We start from the raw sequence: 21,688 nt of genomic DNA on the forward strand, positions 1-21,688 counted from the left end.
AAAGAAATCCTAATTTGTACCACAAGGTAATGAATTCAATAATTTTCATTTGTTAAGTATCTCCTTAGGATCCTACTCCACGTATATAACACTGTTCCAAAATTTGGAGGGCAAAGAAGAAAAATAGGAACTCTCCACCCTCAAGTAGTTTATACTGCTCCCAGTGAAATTTCTCTACTTTGAGATCTTTTAATTTCTCAGTTCACTGTAAGATCTTCATCAGATGAGATGTTTTTCACTTGTTAAAACCAATGTTTAGCAAGTTAAATAGTTTTTTGAATGTTCCTGATAATGAAATAGAATCATAATGGTACTTTCCAATACTGATAATAGAGTTGGTAGAAGAAATGCTCAAGATTGATAGTAAAGGGAATTTGATAATCTACAAAATGTCATGAGATTTTCCAGATAACAACTTGTCTCCTGGAGAAAAGTGCACTTATTAATTATCTTCCCAGCTCATAAAAATTGTCTTATTTTATTCATATAGTGATTTTACCACATCTTTTAATTCATATTTTAAGATATTTTGTTCAGTGGATTATCTCATTTTGAAAGTATTGATTTATATATCCATTATATATTATGTAAATACTAATATATATTTCTCAATGGATAGATTATTTCTTTCTCAATTACATAAATTTGTCTAATTCATATTGCTATTCTTCAGTATTTCCTTTTCTCTGTGGAGCCCATCCCACTGGCTTGAAAAAGCCTGAAAAATCTGAAAGTCCCACTTAAAATATATGTATGGAAAATCGTTAAAATAACATATAACGAAGGTAAAAAAGATTATTAAACATTGTGCTGAAGATTGTTCCACTAATAAAGAGAGTAATTAATAATTCTCATATTCAGACATAATAAAAATGAAAACTATCAATTATAATACTTAGAAATGACATTTTCAATAAAGGGAAATATTCAGTACTGTATAGGAAACTAGTATCTGCAAAGCAGATAAATTGGCAATGATTATACATATATTTAAAATATGTTGAAACATAGTCATAGAAAGTTTTTCTTTTTTGGCTGAAAAGAGGCATATTGAAGTGTTTAAGCACTACTTCAACTGGAATAGATATTTAGATACTATGCAGAAAATACATGATTGCAGAAGAGCAGATAATAGCATGTGTATAAATGTAGGTGTTTTTAATTAATGTATGTTCATTCATTCAGAAAAGAAAAGAATGCCAAATTTACTTTAAATGCAGCATTGTGAGGCGTTAAAATTCCATTCTTAGACATTTGCTGCTGTTGCCTTCCCTTAAGCATTCGCCAAAGAGTACCATCCTGTCATTCATTCAAGTTAGAAATCTAGACGCAATCACAGAATTCTCATGTCAGGGTCCTCTGCCTTCATGCTCCCCACTCAGTAAGTCACAAATTCCTGGCTCTCCTATACCAGAAACTCTCCAATGTAGGCCTGCTCTGTCACTCTCCAAGCCCAGCATCACTGTCTCAGCCTCCTGTTGAAGTCACTTCTAGTTCATTGTGAGCAGGGCCATTTGTAAACCTTCCTCAGTACTAGGCAATTGCACTTTTGGAAGCTTCAACCTAAATCTTATCAAATGCATTAAAATGTACCCAAATCACAAATTCAATATAATTTACAGATAACTAACTCTATGGAAGCTGAGTAACATTGCAGCTGGTGACTGGTACTAATGCTGATGTTGAAAATATAAACAAGTTTTTGTCTCAGTTTTGCAATTTTTTTTCATATTTTGGAACCATTTTTTCAGGTGTCAAACAATTTTCTAAGTCTTTGTCAAATTCCTAGTCCCTAATGAGTGTGCTTTTACAGTCACAAGGCTGAACAGCACAGACAGGAAGATGTCTGAAGATGGAGACCATTACATGGATGAGTAAACCAGATATGTTGGAATGCACAGTGTTTGTAGAAAAAAAAATATAGAAATACAGAAATCAAGGAAGAAATAGCAGTTTCAATTAATATGATGTGTATCAGATGATAACATTAAAAAGCCAAATTCTTTTGGGATGTCAATTTAATATCACCTTAAACAGTAATGTCTCAACACAGCATGTGAACTGCTTACGTGCTTAAAAAGAAATATTGATGCAAACTGTCAACAAAAAATGAAGCTTAATATGCTCCAAAATGAATGTTGGAATGTGGCAACTGGTTTTATAAGTGGTTAAATCACCTATCAGTTTCGTGACAATGTTTCTAAACCTTTATTATTTTATCTTTAATACTAAGATAGTGAGAATACCTATTTGATAGATGTGTTCATAAATTTAAATTACATAATTAACATAAACTTATTGTATCTGGCAAATACTTAATATTTTTGTTACTATTATTGAAAGAAGCACTAATAATAGCTGTTTCATTATTATGATCATTGTTACAACTTGGAACAGACCAGAAAATACTACTACTGAGCTTGATTTGACTTTTCATTTTGATTTTAAAGATGGAAAAGTTAATGAGTTATTTGGAGCAGATATGTGTCAATGTTCTAACATCCTTTCAAAAGCTAAGTATTTATTTGATGTAGGAAAAATAATCTTAGTTTAATGAGAAGGTAAAGATTTTAAAAATATCTTTCCTCCTTGGACTCATACAGAGCCTGAAAAGGAGATTAAAAAAAAAAAAAAAAGCTTTAGAAAGCATTATATAATAAAGAACAGCACCAGCCCCAGGCTCTTAAGTTTTTTTTGTTATTTTGTGATTTTGATGTGAATAACCCCAGGTCCCCATTCTGACATCAGCACTACCACTTACTGTGTAAGACATGGTCAAGTCGATTAACCTCTCTCTGCTTTAGTTTCTTCATCTGTAATATGCAAGTCTTATTACTTGTCACTTGCCAACCAGCAGTACTTCTTCAGCTAATTGACTGTCTCAGCAGGGATATTGCAAAGATTAGCTGATAAATGATTTATAAAACCTTTGAAATATTAAAGGATATAAAAAACCTTAACAAGAGAAGGACAGAACAAATCATTCCATGCATTAATTTGCTACTTTAGTCATATATATTTTATTAAAAAACTTAGGTAGCCCTCAACAAAGTGAACATCAGATAGATTAGTTGGAAATTTTAAAGGGCTGTCTATTGCTGTTATTTTTTTTAAAATCTTCTGTCATAATTAAGAAGATACAAAAGAGAAAGTGTATTAGAGGAAATGATTATAGTTTATCTCCTTAAATTGATGAAAAGTATTATGAGAGAGGAAAATAAACTGAACAAGAATAAAGAAACATGTTTTCGGAGCCTAGTTTTACTATTGATAATGGTATAACCTTGGCAAATTAACTTTAACAATAAGGATCTTGAGTAAGATAATTAAAAACAAATCTACAATATACTTTTTGCAGATGTAAGAACAACATACAAAATCTTGTGCCAAGCATTCTGGGGGTCTCAAAAAATCAAAGACCCAGATCTTAAGGAAAATATATTGTAGGAAGAAGAGTAACATGGAAATAATTAATTCTTGCATAGTGCCAAATTAAATAAATACTATAATAAAATTATTCATCATACCTTGGGCTGGGGAGGGAATTTGGCTAATAAACTGGGCTTGAAAGATGAGAAGGATTTTGTTGTCACTGGGAGAGAAGGGCACTCCAGGTTGAGAAAAACAGCATGAGAAACAAGTAAGAGAACACCAGAGGTATTGCAAGTGCTTGTTGAGATCACATCTTAGTGTGCACGGGAGAGATGGTGTAGGGAAAGAAGCTAGTAAATAAAGTTGGCTTCTAATTCTAGAAGGCCATGCAAAAAAGTTAAACTGTGTTCTGTGGGTTCCCAGGAGCCACTGAAAATTTTTGAGTACCTTAATGTTTTATAAAGGTAATTCTGGGGATAGTATAAAGTGTAAGTTGGAGAAGAGTAAGTTTAGATAAGTAAATAGTTAGCCTATAATTACAATACTCAAAAAAGAGATGATGAATGGAGTGACCAAAGAAAGAATGGAAATGAAGAATCCTGAAGAAACATTGGGTGGATAGAATTAAAACAATGAGGTTTGAGAATTGATTGGATGTGAAGAACTAGTGAGGTGGAATAACTGAACACAATTTCTAAGATTCCTATCATAGATGCCTAAGAAAGTAGTGGTAATCTACACTAAAATAATGAGGAAAATGAATAGCTCTGGGGGAAGAGGTGGAGATGCAGCAGAGATTACATTTGAACTTACTGAATTTGAGTTTTTAAGGACAACCATGGTGGAGTAACCAATAGGCAGTAAAAATTTTCAAGCTATGCTTCAGAAAAATATCAGCGCCCCAAATTATAGATTTGATAGTCTTCTATACCCAGGTGGAAATTAAGACAATTGGGGTAAATATTACTTGATAGGTAAGCAAGGGAAAGAGCAAGAAGAAATACAAGAAGATGACTATGAGGGTACCAAGAGTAGATGGTAGCCAAGGGAGAAAAAATGTTTCAAGAAGAGAGGAATAACAATGTAAAATGTTATATACAATTTGATATAGACAATTATTGTGAAAACTCTATTGATTTGTGATTAATCTGTAATGGTTGTTCTCTGAGAAAACAATTCTGATAAATTGATAGATATGTAAGTTGAACTGCAAAATTAAAAATAAAGCAATGTAGAGGAAGTGGGAAAATTAGTACCTACCTCTTTTTCTGTAAGTTTGGGAGTAAATGAAAGTAAAAGGTGAGTGTCATAAAGAACATAGAGTTAAAAGCTGAAAAATATATTTTACAACAAGGGAAAATGTAAACAATTTTACAGGCATTGGTGAAGCAAGGAAAAGAAGAGACTCCAGAAGCACAAGGCAGAGTTGAAGAAACAATAACAGGAGAGAAGACAGAAACAAGAACACTAGTCAGGTATTAACGTTGGCGAAAGGACTCAAAGATATGGACAAATTTGATGTGAGGAAAAAGAAAGAGAAATTAAAGGAATTTATGTAGGAGGACCTCGATCTTCCCATAAAGTCATTAGGCAAGATTTTCTATTGAGTAAGAAAATGAAATATAAATAAGACTTAAGAAACACAAAAAATAAAAAAAAAATTACTGTTGTTAGAGACGGTAAAGAAGTCAGCTAGAAATGAGCAAAGGGATTTATGAGTAGCTCTGAGGTCACTTGTTGCCTTAATTAGACAGTGAAAATGTTTCCTCAAGGAAGATGGCCTGTGCTTCTGGCTTTATAACATTTTTAGGCTTAGATTTCTCATTACAAAGATCTGATTTGTTTAGCTTTGTGGAAAGAAAAGAAAAAAGATTTGAATCTGGGCTAAAGGAAGTTTCAGAGAAGAAATTAAGTAATAATACAATTGACTAGGTCATGAATTTATAAAAACAGTATGAAAATGTGCACATGTCAAAACAAGGAAAAAATACGTCTATAAAACCTTGAATGAAGGCATAAGGATCACAATTGTCATATCACTGGGGATCAGAGATGAACTGACAGAAAAAAGACTGAGCATAGTAACTATTAGTATCAAATGCTGGAACTTTTTGAAATTGAGAATTTTTATTATATACTGAAAATCAGGGAAGAAGTGAAGAACTTGTCCTAACAAAGGTAAATGGGTTATTATTTCTAGTAGTATTAGTCAAAAACTTATTGTGAAAGCCATAAAAAGACTAATTTTTCTCATGTTAGGCAAAATTTATTCTAGCAATGTTTTTGTTCTAAAGAGATCAATGCTTTGGATTTAGAACAAAAAGCGTTTGACTTGACAGAGTTAATGTGTATTGGCATCTTTCTATGATACAACTCAGTATATGAGATTACTTTTTTAAAGTATGCTTTTGATAGGACATTATCCACATTCTTTTAAAGGACAACACAGGTCCCGTTATACCAAATGGTATTCTAGAGCATGCAATGTCATGATCTGGTGCAGGAATTATAATTCTGCCTTAACAGAGGAGACTTTTGTGAAAATCTTCAAATTGTTGCTATTAACAGGATGTGGTTGTTGATTTCTTCTTTGCTGTCACTCACTCCAAAGTGTAACTAAAAGATAGCCCAATTCAAGGAAACAGGGAATTATGGTAGCATCAAGTTCTGGCACCCTGTCCTGAGCTCGGGAGACTTAATTTGAAGCCCTCTGATTTGTGAGATTGAGGTGTTGTTTTAGAAATAAGCTAGACTGATTATAAGCCTGAATTAGATAAATAACTAATATTCTTATACAGGAAAAGAGAAAAAGATAGTACTTAGCATGGAAATAGCTAATATTTTCAGAATATTTTAGTAATCAAAAAACTTTATTGGTTAGGTTTACAAAAGGGTTCCCTTTTGTAACCTGTAATATTTATCAGATAGCTTCCTGTTACTATGCAGATCAGCGGTTCTCAAAATTTGGTCCTCTGACTCCTGCATGTCCCCAAAGCCCTTTCAGTCAGTCCCTGAGATACTTTCAGTAGGTTCACAAGTTCAAAATAATTTTCATAATAATATTGATGCCATCTACCTTTTTCACTTGGCTTACATTTGCACTAGTGGTACAAAAGCGCGGTGGGGAATATGGCTGACACCTTAGCATGAACCAAGTCAGCAGCCCCAAACTCTACCAGCAACCCTGGTATTCTTCACCACCACACACTCACAGTTAATGTTTTTAAAATGCAAAATTTACCTAAGAAAGTACTTGAGGAAGCAGTAAAAAAATATTATTGCCAAGTCTCAACCCTTGAGTAGAGGTCTTTTAATAAGTCTGTGTGATAAAATGGTAAGTCACATGGAGCACTTTTGCCATGTACTGAAGTGCATGGTTGTCTCAAGTAAAGTACTTATGCTTAGGTTGAGAACTGAATTAGCTACTTTTCTCATGAATCACCATTTTTATTTGAAAGAACAACTGACAGGCAAACTGTGGTTTTTCAAACTGAATATTTGGCAGAGGTTTTCTTGAAAATGAACAAAGTGAGCTTGTCACTTCAAGGGAAGCAAAATCCAACTGTCTCTGTTGCCAATGATAAAATCTGAGCTTTCAAACAAAAATTAGAGTTTTGGAAAATGTATTATCTGCCCCGTGAACTTGTCGATTTCCCACTTCTTAAAAACTTTTCTGATGAAATAGGCAGTGTTACTAACAAATGTAATATTGTATAATGAAATATGGTACCATTTGGAAATTTTGCATAACCCAGTGAATCAATATTTTTCCAAATGACTAATGCCTGATATTTTTTAAAATATGCATGGACAAAAGATTCATTTAAAGAGCAAAGTAGACAATAGATTTTAATAAAACATCATGGAAAGCATATTGATATGGTTTTAGATTCCACATTGCAAAAAAAAAAAAAATCCACAACTGTCTGAAAAAGCTATTAAAATTCTCCTCACTTTTCCAACTAAAAAATCTGTGTAAAGCCAGATTTTCTTTGTATACTTCAACTAAAACAACATATTGAGACAGATTGAATGCAGAAGCAGATATGAGAAACCAGATGTCTTTTATTAAGCCAGACAGTTGCAAAATTAAGCCAGAGAATTTCAAAATATAAAATAATGCCATTCTTGTCACTATTTTTTGTTTGGCTTTGAAAAATATATTTCATTTCACTAAAAATATATTATTCATGGAAACATGACATGGGCTTATTATTTACAGTTTAAGTGAATTAATAAATATTTAATTTTTTTCCAGTTTAATTTCTCATATGGCAAATATTGGCAGATATAACCACATAAACAAATCTCATTGGGGTTCTCAATAATTTTTGAGAATGTAATGGTCATCTGAAACAGAAATGTTTCAGAAACACTAATGTGGACCAAGCCTTAAGTACATAGTAAACTACTCAAGGGCTCTTAACAAACTTCACATTATTTCATAAAGTAACAATTGAAAAGTCATGTAATTGCATTTGTAATTATGGGACAGGAAGAATTTTCCTTCTCTTTTAAAAGTAATCATACCATTTAGATTAGAGAGAAGACTTCAGTGCCTGCTGATGACATTCTCTCCATTCTTTCTTCCAAGTCTGTGAGTCTCATTTCATGCGTCCCCATTTACAGGAGTAAAATTAGCATGTTATCCAGTCACCATTTGGCTCATGACTCAATGTCACTATAAAAATCATTTAAGCAGCTTCATAGACCCAACTTCTTTTAGGATACATCTATGTGGAACACTTCAATTTGCTTAATATAGGAGACGTAAGTACATACTTTTTCTAGCCTTTTGCAATCTAAATCTATAAATTCTACTAGGGTACAGTCTTCTAATTTATTCTCTCAATATGTGTGTACGATATTTAAAAAGATAAAGGGCATAAACAAAGAAAAGACCAACATGAATTATGAATTTCAGTTTAGAAATCTATTACACAAAGAATTTTTAGAATACCAATATACTGCTTCTGTTGTTAAAGAGGAAGAAAGTGAGACTTTTTTAGGAAGGGAGAAAAGAAAGAACAAGCTTATTTCTTAGTCATGAATTTTCATTGGACTTTTACATACCGGTATTTAGAGAGCTATGCTTTAAAATTTAATCTAGTTTTAAATAGTAAAATACTTAAATAATAAAATGATCTTTCTCCTCTATAATCAGACTTTGGATATTAGTGTAATTGGCTCTTTTGTATAACTGGATACAAAAAAGTATAATATCACATTATGGTGTTTATATCCAATATGACCATTTTGTCATAGCTATAAAATTCTAATTATAGCAACATAACCAGGAAACTTTTGTGAAGAATCAAAGCCCACTTTTGGTAAGTTTTCTAAGTTTTATTCTGATTAGTTTATTTATATAAGCCCAGAAAGTGTGCTAATTTCTACTTTAATTAAACCTCTACCAGCTGCTGACATTTATTAGACTTTTTTGGACTTTGTCATTTTTTGGCAAATACTTGTCAGACATAATCATTTGGCAACAGTTTTCCCAGAATTTCTAAGCAAACTACAAGTCATTATACAGTGATATATTGGTGTAAAACATGTCCACTCTGTGGTTGTCATACCATTGAATTGAAGAGCTGTGTCTAAGTGTTTAGCTGAATGAAAAAAATAACATAGCTGCCATGCATGTAAAAATTACTATTTGGGGGCACCTAATGGAAATTCACTTACGAACTATAATCATGGAGAGAGTGAAAATGATACAGAGTTCATAGCATCTATGTATTTTGTTAAAAATGTAATTATATTCTTCCTTCATCTAAGTATTTACATATGTGCTATTTATCAGCTATTGTTCTTGTCACAGAAAAATAAGTCTATTGTCTGGAGAAAGCAAATGTAATAAAAATGAAGTACTACTTTATAGTACTATTATTATAATACTAATTATAATGACTACCATAACTGAGGGCCTAGTACTTAGTTGCTATGTCATGTTGGAGGTTTAAAATTGGATGCACAGCAATCTAGCAAATTTTATTTCATAAAAGCTTAAGGAGAAAAGGAGTTTCCAGGAATAATTCCATCTCACAATTGTCATTATTGTCTTTCACTCAATTCAGCTGAAAGCTATTCATACACATTTTAAAGGTGAACACACCACACGAATATATCTTTCACAACCCTGTTTCTTCTTCCACATGCTCATTACTTAGGCATACAGTAAGTGAAATTCAAAGTAAGTTGTTGGCTCCCCTCTTACAAGTAGAATTACCACTGTCATCAGGAATGAACATTCCCAGATATACAAATTATAACACAGCACATCTTTTAATTCATATCTTCTCATGGAAAATGTCACCCTTTTTTCTGTCTCACTCTGATATTCTAAATCTCCTTAAAACTATTATCATCAAAGTGAACTAGATGTAAACCCCCACATACACATGTATTATTGTGACAGTTTACCTTTTAAAAAATGATAATGGCAAAAAAACAAGGACTTCATTACAAAATGCAATGTCCTTTATGCAAAACCCACAAACCTGGATTTAAGTCATAGTTTTGTGTGTTATTTAGTAGTCATTTAACATCTCTGAGACTTATTTTCTTCAACTGAAAATGAGGATATTTTTGCCTACTTCATAGCATTGTTATCAGATGAGAAATAATAGCAATTGTGCTGTTTTAAAGCCTATATTTTAAAAAGCCATAAAGAGACTAAGAGTAAAAGGCAATAATGGTGACTGTGAAATAAACTTTTTTCTGCAATCCACCTCCCCTTTTTATCAGATATATTTGCTAGATATAAGAAGGTCAGTGACTGATTCTAAATTCCTACAAAATGTGACCTTATTTCAGATGGTGACCCTAGAAAAAGAACTCTGTAAAGATGCCCAATTCTAAATCTTTAAGGTAACATGGAAACTAAATATTGTTGGTTAATGGTGATGGTGGTGGTGTAGGTAATGAAAATATCGTTATAACTAACAGCAGTTGATTATTCCAAGGTCAAAAACTTTATCCAAACTCGTACCTTACTTGCAGACAGGCAACCTGGTAAAACAGAAAAAGTGGACTGGGACTTTGCGGACCTTCATTCCAAACAATTAACTAGCTATGTGAAGACAGGCAGATCACTTGAACTGTCTAGTCCTCAGATTCTTCATCTGTAAAAACTTCCAGGTTTTTAGGATTTGGTAATATAGTATAACCAGGGAATAGAGAAGTTCTCTGTGACTACCAGTGAAAGGTGATTAATATATTTCTTCCTCATTGTTCAGTTCTATTCAACAGACTTTTATTTAGCACTGATTATGTGCAAAAGGCTCTACTGGGAATTGTATGTAGTTAAAATATTAATAAAATGCAGTTCCTGTCTTGGCAGAACTTGTGATCTGAGTAGAAGGTAAGGCAACAATAATGCTAGTTAGAATTTTAGCACCCTGTATACAGGTCCGTAAGAATGCTAGCTGAAGAGATAGGGGCAAGAAGACAAAGAGAATATGGCATTTGGCTGAATTTTGAGGACTAAATCCATTTCAACAAGCAGATTTGTCAGGGGAAGGCATTCCAGGTGGAATAGCAGACTTGAACAAATGCACTATCAGAGAAGCTCTAGGAAAATATTGTGCATTTTTCTGCAACATACCAAGTATGAGAGTGAGTGGTTAAAGTTAAAGCAGCAAAAGTGAGTTCCTTCCAGATTGTGGAAAAACTCAGCAATAATCCCGGTAAGGCTTTTTCCCATGTTTTACAGAGAATAAATATGAGGGACATCAAATAAAAAACCGACATGACCTGGCAAATGATTAGACATGGATATCAAGTGAGAGAAATAAGTAAAAATATGCTCCAACATGTCGTATTAATGAGGCCAATTTTCTCTACTTGTATGTTTTGTTGTTTTCTTATTTTGTTTTACTGAATTTGAAATGCTTGTGCAAAACCAAGTAAAACCTGTTCAGCAGCCAATTGCTCTTGTGTGTGAGGACCTTGGGAGAACAGTCTAAATAAGAGATGGATACTTTTGTATTATCCATAGTGAGCAATTAGAAGCATTGGGATTAGATGTGTTAGTCAAGTCAGGAAGCAAAGAAGGTCAATGACTAATTCTAAATTCCTACAAAATGTGTATTTCAAAAGGTGACCCTAGCAAGAGAAATTTGTGAAGAATACAAAGCTCAGATAGGATAGAGCCAGGATAGTAAAAAGTATCATGAAAGCTAAGAAAGTGACAGCTGTTTTTTTTTTTAAATCAGCATTTACCCACCATGTGTCAAACATTGTGTTATGCTCTTAAAATACATAATCCAAATAAATTCTCATAACCATCTTGAGAACTAAGTATATTTATCACAATTTGTAGATGAAGAACTGAGTACAGAGGAATTAGACAGAGCATAACAAGTAAATGGGAAGTCTAAATTCAAATACACGTAGGTCTGATCTCTATAATTATTCCCCTCTATAACTTGGGAGAGTTTCAAGGAGACTATAGCTAGCAGTGTCATGTATTATAGAGAGTTCAAAGAGGATGGACACTCACAAGAACCTTTAACAATGAGCAGTTACTTAATGTTAATACACATCATTTCAGTGATCTATAAGAAAGTAGTCTCTGTAAAACATACTGTATAAAAGTCAATGGAATTCAAAACTTCTAAAGGTTTGTTCAAGGAAAGTGAGAAAATAAAAGTAGTTGAACCCTTCTGAGATGTTTAATGAAGGAAAGAGATGGTAGTGCAAAGATATATGAAAGTTGAGGAAAGGGTATTTGATTGAATGGTTGGTTCATTTTTTGTTTAGTAAGGGAACACCTGAACATGCTTTTAAACTTAAGAGGAGAAAGAAGACTCAAATTATTAAAGAAAAAAAAAAGATGGAGCAAGGTCCTACAGGAGGTGATAAGAAATAGAAGGAATAGCACGGCTTAAAAAGAAAGCAGCTAGATTATCTAGAAATGAAAGAATAGTGATTTATTATTTGAGAAAGGACGAAATTTTAGAGAACTTGCAACAGATGTCCTATATCTTCTCCAAGAAGGAAGATGCAAAGTATCTCTTAAGGCAGGTGGTGTCTAGTTGTAGGGAATAGAAAGGGTTTGGAACCCTCCCCACAGAGAGAAGCATAAGGAAGAGTCAGCTAGAGGTGAACAAAAGAATTTCTGTACAACTCAGAGTGTATCCTAATAATAGAGTAAAAAATGTTTAGTTGAGCCAATTGGCACAATTTTGTGACTTTTTCTGGTAACACTCAGCCACCCAGTAATGAGATCAGAGAAAGTGCACTGTGCTGTTTTTCCAGGTGAGGCTTAGGCAGGTCAAGGTGACAGTGGAGCAAAGGGACTTCTGGATACTAAGAAGCTACATGAAATGGTGGGCAATTGATCTCAACTGGACCTAGAAGAAACAGAAATTAAAAGGATTAAAGGAATTAAAGATATGACCAGTGGGAAGGACAGATTCATTTCGAGTAAGAGGAAGAGAAAAAGAATAGGTGGCTACAGTCACAGAAGAGAATTCCAAAATTCAAGATTCTAGAAATGAGATTGTTTTGAGTGATCATTGTTTTTACACTTTCACTTAAAGTGCCATTAATGATTATGTCATCCAGCTGTCCCACTTTACTTATTAGAAAATGGAAGACCAGGAGTTCAAGTAATTTTTTCTGGCTGTTATTCCATGACCCAATGGCAGAGCTGGGACTAAACCTAGGATTTTCTGAGGAGTATTTTGAAATTTTAAAAAACATGATAACAACCATTAAATCATACACCCATAAAAAAAGAATGGTAGATATAGTCAAGTGAATGGAAACCAATGTTATTCATAATATAGTCACAGTAAATCATGTAGTATTCATATACCTCCTATTTTAAAACTTGTACTATGCTATTCCTCCCTCTTTCCTGTTTTAGTTTCCTCTTAAAGAAGAGAGAAGATAAAAGTTTTCCACGGATTAAATTAACTGCTCTCTTTTCAGTATTCATTGGGAGAAGAATTAAGCCTTAAGGAATGTGCTGCTGACTGCCATCCTAAAGTGCACTGTAAATGGCATCAAGTTATTTCAGAGTGCCAGAGTGCATATCCATAGTGATGTTTGGGTTCCACCATTTTAGCTTCTTCTTTTAGTTCTTATATTTTGAAAAGACTCCTTTCTTTTGATGATTGGTATGGGCTTTTAATCTTAAACTATAGTAAAATGTAATTGGAATGCTTAGGAATAGGAGGAAAGTTATGTTATTTTAAAGTTGTGTTTAAACAAATTAACCCAACAGAAATTCATTATTTCACATCTTATTCATCCCTCTTTTGACATTCAGGGATGACTATACATTTTTAATGTAGAAAAAGAAATTAAAGATTTACATTTGGTGGTCTTTTGTTACTACATGTACCTCATATTTTATATCAAAAACATTTTCTTCAAGTCTTTAAGTGTGTGTGTTACCAAGTTTGTTTGGGAAAACTAACTTTCATGGAGTCCTTTGTAAATCTGAAGATTTTATTTCAAAGATTCTGTCAAGAATATTCTTCTTCTCAAGCAATGACTTGCTAAAGGGGCAACAAGGGAGCTGTCCTCCTGGACTGGGAGCAGTATTTGATTACTGACATTGTTTAGAATTGCTGGCATGGTGATAATAAAGCATAAACTGGATTTTGGTCAGTTTCATTACTGTTTTTAGACTCTGCAAACAATGCACTTGGGTACTGCTTACCTCTAGGATGGACCACTTCCACTTCACCCCTCATTACCTTGGTGATCTCAAGATAAAGAACTGATTTCAAGTTCTCCTCTCCAGAGAAGACTGATTACAATGTTATTAGAGAATGAGAACTTTATGATCTAAATGAGGTCTCCACAAACTATGGCATGCAGGCCAAATCTGTCCCTATACCTATTTTTATAAATACAGTTTATTACATTTATTTAATATATTGACTCCTTTTGTGCTAAAGCACAGAGATGAATAGTTGGCTAAAGACTACATAGCCCTCAAAGTGTAAAATATTTACTATCAGGCCATTTACAGAAAATATTCCCTGATGCTTGATTAAGAATCAAAGCATTACTTACTTGCTTTGTGGACAATTATTTCACATTCATATTGCAGGCTAGTCATATAACAACAACAATCCCTCCACACATTTTTATAAAATGTTTCTCACTGCCTCTTTGATCAGGTCTTTACTCAAAATTAGCTGTCCAAAATGATTTGACCTTTATGGAATAATCTTTGTTAAATGTTTACCATTGACCGACATTATATTTACTTATTAATTTTTCTCTGTTTTGTAGCCCCTGCTATGTGGATATTTGTTAGCAATGACTGATGTGGAAACTACATATGCAGATTTTATTGCTTCAGGAAGAACAGGTAGAAGAAATGCAATACATGATATCCTGGTTTCCTCTGCAAGTGGCAACAGCAATGAATTAGCCTTGAAATTAGCAGGTCTTGATATCAACAAGACAGGTGAGTCATTTGACACCCATCTCTCTATGCACATGGAATGACCTACAGCATTTCACTAATTAGGATTAAGGGATGAAAAAACACCTTTGAAAGTAACCTAATAGAAAAAGTTATAAACAATCAAAAGCAAGATGAAAGTCACGGACTAATCTCTTAATCACTCCCTCTGTTTTCAGTGACTTCTCTTTACAGGGTTTCCCACACAAATGCAGAGTCCTTAATCTGATTTCTCTAATGTAATCAATACAACACATTTTTTTTTTATCCTAATCTCTATAAAAGCTCTGAAATTTCTTATGTAGAATATTTAACAAAGCTGGAGTTCCGACTTTTGACAATATTGGCCACCTGTAACATTTAATAGCACTAGATGTTTAACAAGATTCACAGATGAGTCTGACGAGTCTCAATTCTAAGAACTACTTCAGCAGAAAAGGGTTTCCAGGACCAATTTTATTGAGAATGGGAGTACAGTAGTCCATTACATGAGTATGCCTTAGGTAAAAAGTTCTTTTAGTTTTCCTTTCACGAATAGACTGTTTGAAAAATTAGTCTTATTATTGGGCTTTGAACTCTTGCCCACCAAGTCTAACTTTACCAATGAAAAAGTGAAACAGGTTTGACATGTCAAAGTACTTCTGAGTATTTGAATGAATCCCATGGTAATTCTTCCATCCATAGCTTTTGCAAGTATCAAAGCTGAATGTATTTCCCTGAGAAAAACTTGTGCAAAAATAATCTTTAAAAGTGAAAAAAAATGTAGTTCATGATTAAGAAACCACACATGAAAATCACTTAGTTTCTGACTCATGGAAACCACTCAATACTTCTTTGCTATTAGAATTTTTATGGCAAAGCCTTCCAGTTATTGGAAAGTTGAGTCAGAGTTTATATGTGTTAATGAAATAGCTCAGCAACATCACCTTGAAATACCTAGGGATAGAACTTTATTCAGTGACTACAGGTCAGCAAGTCATAGATCAGTCCTTTCAAATTCAGGTTGAAAATAAAACTTTTACAGTCACTACCATGGAACATATAGACTGATGTATGGTTTAGATTTCATTGTTTCTCTATTACTACTGGACTTAACTTTTCAAAATAGATCTGAGAAAGGCTACAGGAAATTACTCCAATTTGGTGATATAAGTTGAGTAAATATATTTTTTCTGTAATCTTTGAGAATTTGCCAATCTTTTTCATACATTTGTATTTTTATTTTTATATGAATATTCTATTTTAAATAATCTGCATTGATAATGGCCACCCTTAATTTTAGGACTTTTTTTATAGTGTAGTTTAATTTCTTCTTTTTTTGTTTTCACTGAAGTTGAGACCCAATAAGCTCCAAGCCCTTTCTTATACAAGAGATTATATTATATTATTATGTTATAATTTAAATAAGTTGATATTTGATACCAATAAAATGCATTTTATATTTTACATTAACGTTATAATTAAATAATTTAAATAATTCAGATATCTTTATGCCTCCAAATGTATTATTTTCTAAACATTTCTACATGTTAATTGCAATTCTCTAGGCCCTTGAAAAAATTTTTCTGTTTCTCTTCAAATCACAAAGTCCAGAACTAGGCAAAGTATAAACAGTACTGATTTTCTTTCTTATTCTAAGTACAAAGAGCTAAAAATAATAACTGTGCAATTGAAAGTCTAAAATATAAAAAATGACAACTGTATAGTGGCAAATTAAATATCACTAGCTGAGATAGTGGGGGACTTCCTTTGTAATTTCTGAGTATTTCAGCTTCTTTTTAGTTTATGCTCAACAATATTGTTGCCCCATGTTTATCTTGACTTGTTAACAAGCATCTATTTAGCCATAGTTCCATGTTTATAGCATTATTCAGAGCCCTGAGCAGCGTCCCTGGATACTTAGAAATCCCAAGCCCCACGGGAGTCAAGTTCCTCACCTTGTATTGATGCAGTCACTTTCATCCTTAATATTCTACTGTCTTGCATCTGCCCTAATATGACTTCATTCCTTTGGTTACCAAGAGCTCCTCCTATTTATCAAGTTCTTGTTTTATGCTAATCTGTACATCTCAGATTCAGGCCATCTGCACATCTTGGGGGCTTGTTCATTGCTCTAATAATGAAAATTATAAATAATGCATGGTGATATTCTTGGAACCCTTTTAGAACAGAATATAATTTTTATGTAGAGAAACTGCTTTTAATTTCCCTAAAGTTTGGTGTATGGTGAGATGTTTTGTGTGTATTTAAGAGTAAGGAGAAATTGCCTTCAATATTGCCATCTGAATAAAGAGGACACCCCACTTACCTCTATTCATTTAAATTATGGTAATAAACTCTTAGCAAAAATTAATATAATATACATTATTGCAACACAGTAAAATATTTTGTCCACTAAGCTATATTGGTTGTTTAGTAACAAACTAACACATGCAAACGTTTGAACCTTTGAATGATTACCTGCAGCTTGCGCCCAGATAAAGTGACCTAATATGGAGAGAAAGCATTGTTTAATTTTAGTGTTTACTCTGTCACTGGCTGAAATTATTGCTAGGGGTGCAGTTATGAAAGTGGTTTTATTAGAGTTGTACATATGTTCTACAAGGGCAGGCCAGAGGCCATCATAACTATCTGATAAGGGACTAACCAGCACACATAATGTCCTTCCACCATTGCTTTTAATTTAAATTAATTAAACCTCTGAGAAATCAGTGAGGTTATCATCAAGTGCTCAAAATAATATAACATATAGTTTAAAAATATTTCTTAAAATAAGACAGGCATCAAAATGTAAACTTGCCCCCAATTTCTGACTTCTGCCTAAAGACACTTGTGATTTCTGCAACCTGTGAAACTCTAAATGCCATGCCATGAATTTCCTAGGACTTATCAAAAGCATGGAGCGTCACTAACCACTCTAAAAATTCAGTTGTTATTTTGTTTTTGAGACATGCTGTCCCAGGACCAGAATTAGCCCTTGAAACACTTAAGCTGTTTTCTTGATGGGAAATTGATTACCAAGAAAAAACTCTTGTGAGGATTTCAACCTCTTGAGTACTTCTGAAATTTCCAATATGATATATTGAGAATCAGTAAGTGTAAGCCTTAGTTTCCATTTTGCCTTTATCCTTTTTTATGTCTCTAACAGAAGGTGAAGAAGATGCACAGCGGAATTCGACAGAACAAAGTGGGGAAGCCCAGGGAGAAGCAGCGAAGTCTGAAAGCTAACACTCCACTTTGATCTTCATCAACACCTGACAATGTCTCAAATCTCCAGGCCTGGCTGGAATGCATTTATTTCCAAGAGTGAAAAGGGGGAAAAGAAAGAGGCTGTGCTGCATCGCAGGAACCTGTGTGTTATCATGTTAAAAATGGGGGCAGAAGCTGTGGCTGCAGACAGACTTTTCTCTACCTCTGGCATTAGCAATGGTTGAAATCATGTGGCTTGTGTTTGGACGTCGTTTTTGTACGGATCCTTTCACTTGACCATATGATGAAATGCTTGTAGAAAGTAGCACTGACCTAGATGATGATTCTTCCTGTAGCATCTGGCCCCTCACAATGTCAGAGGATTTACTTGTGTCTAATCGCAAAGGGTTGGTTGAACCCCAGAGTTTAAATATCTCTGGCCCAAGTATTCACCCAGTAAAAGAACCATCCAGAAAGCACTGTTTTTAGCATTATGTATCTGTGTGTTCCTGCTGTGTTATTTACACTGTTTTGTATTGTACAATATAGATGCTCAGCACTGCCCCCTTCTTTGATTGCTTATGAAAAACAAAAATGATGTACGTTACTGTGAATTTTTATACCACTCATTTTTAAAAGGGCTGCCTTTTTTTCTGCTCCATAGTGTGGTGGTGTACACAGGATAGAACACAATTTTTAAAACTTAATCTTTTCCCTTAATTCACTGCTGATGAATTAAGTCTAACATTCATCAAGACTTCTTTGCTTATTATACAGGCATTTGAAAATATCCATTAAGTGAATATTATCTGAATTTGGTCTGTTTAATGTCTACACACACCAGAATTCAATCTGCAAATTTTGTTTTATTCCCAGAGAACTTTCTCCAACTAATATTTTTTATTTTTAATTATGAGGATTTTGGAGAATTGGGAAGGTAGGAAAGAAAATCCAAGCAATCAACATATTTTCTTCTATGGAATATAATTTCCCATAGTGCTGTATGATACTGTTAAAATTTGGAGGACAGCTTATCTCCATGGAGTTGCAAAAGACAGAGAAAATGATCTTGCAATTGTGTGAACACCAATCACAAAAGTAAAGCCCTTTTGTTGTGTTTTTCATGTCTTTTTTCAGCCCTATCAGATCCAAATGTTATTATGCACTTTTTAATGTTTGTAAACTTTTACTAATAATTAGTGTGAATTGCATTCTGATACAATAATAATCATCATTAGAAGCTGACAAAATTCTCATTAATACCGTTGATGGCCTCTCCTGTTTTTTGACATCATGGTTCTTATATGGAAAGTCCTGTGAGCTGTGTAATCTCTCCGGTCAGTATTACAAAATCATTTCTCAGTGGTAATAAATAAGGAACCAGTAATATGCCAGTGGCTTATGAATTACTGGACAAACAGCAGACAACAGGAAGACCCTTTACAATAAAGAACCCACTTAACTGTCCTCGAGGTCTTAGATACAGTCCCATGTGAAGTAGATTAAGCAGCATTTCAACAGGTGATCTACATGGACATACCAGGAACTCAGGCCTCCCTTGTAGTCACATAAAGGATGAATGGTGAATCTGCCCTCAGATTACAGTACTTTTTGAATGAGCGGGATAAGGGCCTGGGTATCACTTGGTCCTCGATCATATATTACTAGAAAAAAATGTTAACAGTGTGAGTCTTTGAGAAAATAGAAAGAGTGAAGATTACATTTTAGAGTACTTCCTTCTGTCTAGGCCAATAAGATCTAAGATGTCCAGTTAAAATTCAAACAAATTTGCCTATTAATAGACTCACAAGTGGGAAAAGAGGTCCCTGAGGTTATTTTAGACAATCTCTGGTAGTCCATTTAAAACATTCAACCCATACAATCATTTTTTTTCAATATCCTCATAGCTTTCTTGTGAATGTAGGTAAAGTTCTCTTCATCCTTAAAGTTGTGGAATTCTAAACTGATTTCATGTGACTTTGTAAAGTTTAGGATTAGTGCTGAGTATATGTGGAGGATTTATATTCCTATGTGATATACTATTATTAATGCATGTGGTATCATGCTTGTCTTTGAATAGATAATAGTGCTAAATTGTGAAGTCATATGGAGCTTTTGAATTATTTTGACCTCTTACTGCTACTTTGTCTGCTATATTTCAAACCCAGAACTATTCCCAAGCCAGAAAATAAAAATCAACTTTCCAAAACACCCACATTCTGCAAATGTTGCTCAGCAAAAGTTCATAGTAGCTTCCAAATTTTATTATAATATCTTTACATGGAATTGAACTTTTAAGGAGAAAAGAGTGGAAAACTAAGGCATTGGTTTGATAATATGCATTGAATGCCTATTAACCAACTGACTTTATACTCATCACTTCACAGTGCATATTCTCCCATTTAATCCTCAAACAATTTGATTAAAGAAGAAGTCTATACCATTTCACAAATCAGGAAATTAAGGCTCAATAAGGCATACGTTTTAAAAGTTTGAAGAGCTAATAAGTGATAAAATAAGATTTGAACCTGTGTTTATCTGTCTGCAGGGAGTTTTCTACTGCACATGCCCTAAAATTGAAGCTAATTACAGAGCATGTTTATCTGTAAGGGAACTTTTAGAGATGGACTAGATCAGCCTCCATATTTTAGAAGAGGAAATTGAGTCCCAGAAAGGGCAACTGATTTTCCTAAAGGTTACCTGGATGAATAATGACACAGATGTGATTAGCACTTTTACTTAATAATAATAGTACATTTAATTAAAATGTATTTTTGTGTTATACTTCCTGGAAGACATTTTTCTGACATGAAGTCTGTAAACTTAGCATGGTTCAGATTTTTTATGTTTCATGCTACTCATTTTATTTAATTGACTAGAAATGTGATGATTTCAGTTTTTTGACTCACTTGCAACAAGTGTGAACTTTTCAAATTTATCTTTAATTGATTATAAGCATCCTATGCTGATATAGTGATACCATAAATTCACAAAAATGTTTTTCCCACAGATAACAGACAGGAAGCCTCCAATTTTTAATCTATATCCCTAGAGTTGCACACTGTTAATGCCCAACACTTGCGTCTTACTCAGACACAAGTACAAATGGACCGTTTTAGGAGGTGAATGATATGGCTATTTCTCTTCAGAGAAGCAATAAAGGGTAAAGAAATGTAACTGCGGGCAGTCAAGTTTCTGAGTGAAGCCAAGAGTAATAGGGAGAAAATGTATAGTGATTAAGTGAAAACAGGAAAGGATCTATGTTTATGATGTCTTAATAGGCCTTAAATTGTTCTTTAATTAAAAGAGTGGCAGTCTCCGAAGTCATCTGTGAGCTTGTATGACTTTTGTATTTAGCAATGTTGCATGCTCACATAATTGATATTAAAAGTAATACATTTTTCTGAAATGTACAGAGTCTATTAAGAGTATTTATTGAACACACACTATGTACTTGGTGCTCAAGAAAGTGCTGTGGGTGATAACAGAGAAAGCCCAAGCTTCAGCCCTCCTGTGGTGGACATTCTCAGCATCCCAGTCTCACTTTTTCCTGGCCTCTGCTCCAAGAATTTTCACCTCCATTCCACTCTGGTAGCCCACTTCTGGACCTTATCTCATACCAGAGCCATTCCACCTCTTAAACACTAAACAGCAATATCACTCCCGCATTCTTACATGCTCACCTGCAGGACA

General features: G+C 33.6%; 1 protein-coding gene across 2 annotated transcripts in view; it reads left to right on the top strand.

The window, feature by feature from the left end:
* PKIA (cAMP-dependent protein kinase inhibitor alpha) overlaps positions 1-21,408 on the top strand; it is a 91,080-nt gene extending 69,672 nt beyond the window's left edge. Inside the window, exons 1-3 of one of the 2 annotated variants that reach the window (XM_010979406.3) lie at positions 8,060-8,142; positions 14,632-14,809; positions 17,955-21,408. In XM_010979406.3, the coding sequence (XP_010977708.1) occupies positions 14,659-14,809; positions 17,955-18,034 (231 nt within the window). In that variant the 5' untranslated portion in view covers positions 8,060-8,142; positions 14,632-14,658 and the 3' untranslated portion in view covers positions 18,035-21,408. Of the gene's footprint in view, positions 1-8,059; positions 8,143-14,631; positions 14,810-17,954 lie in introns of those variants that run through there. The other variant, XM_031441437.2, reaches the window with a different exon arrangement.
* The last annotated feature ends 280 nt before the right edge of the window (positions 21,409-21,688 follow it).

This window comes from Camelus dromedarius, chromosome 30 (assembly GCF_036321535.1).
Source record: "Camelus dromedarius isolate mCamDro1 chromosome 30, mCamDro1.pat, whole genome shotgun sequence".
Lineage (NCBI taxonomy): Eukaryota > Metazoa > Chordata > Mammalia > Artiodactyla > Camelidae > Camelus > Camelus dromedarius.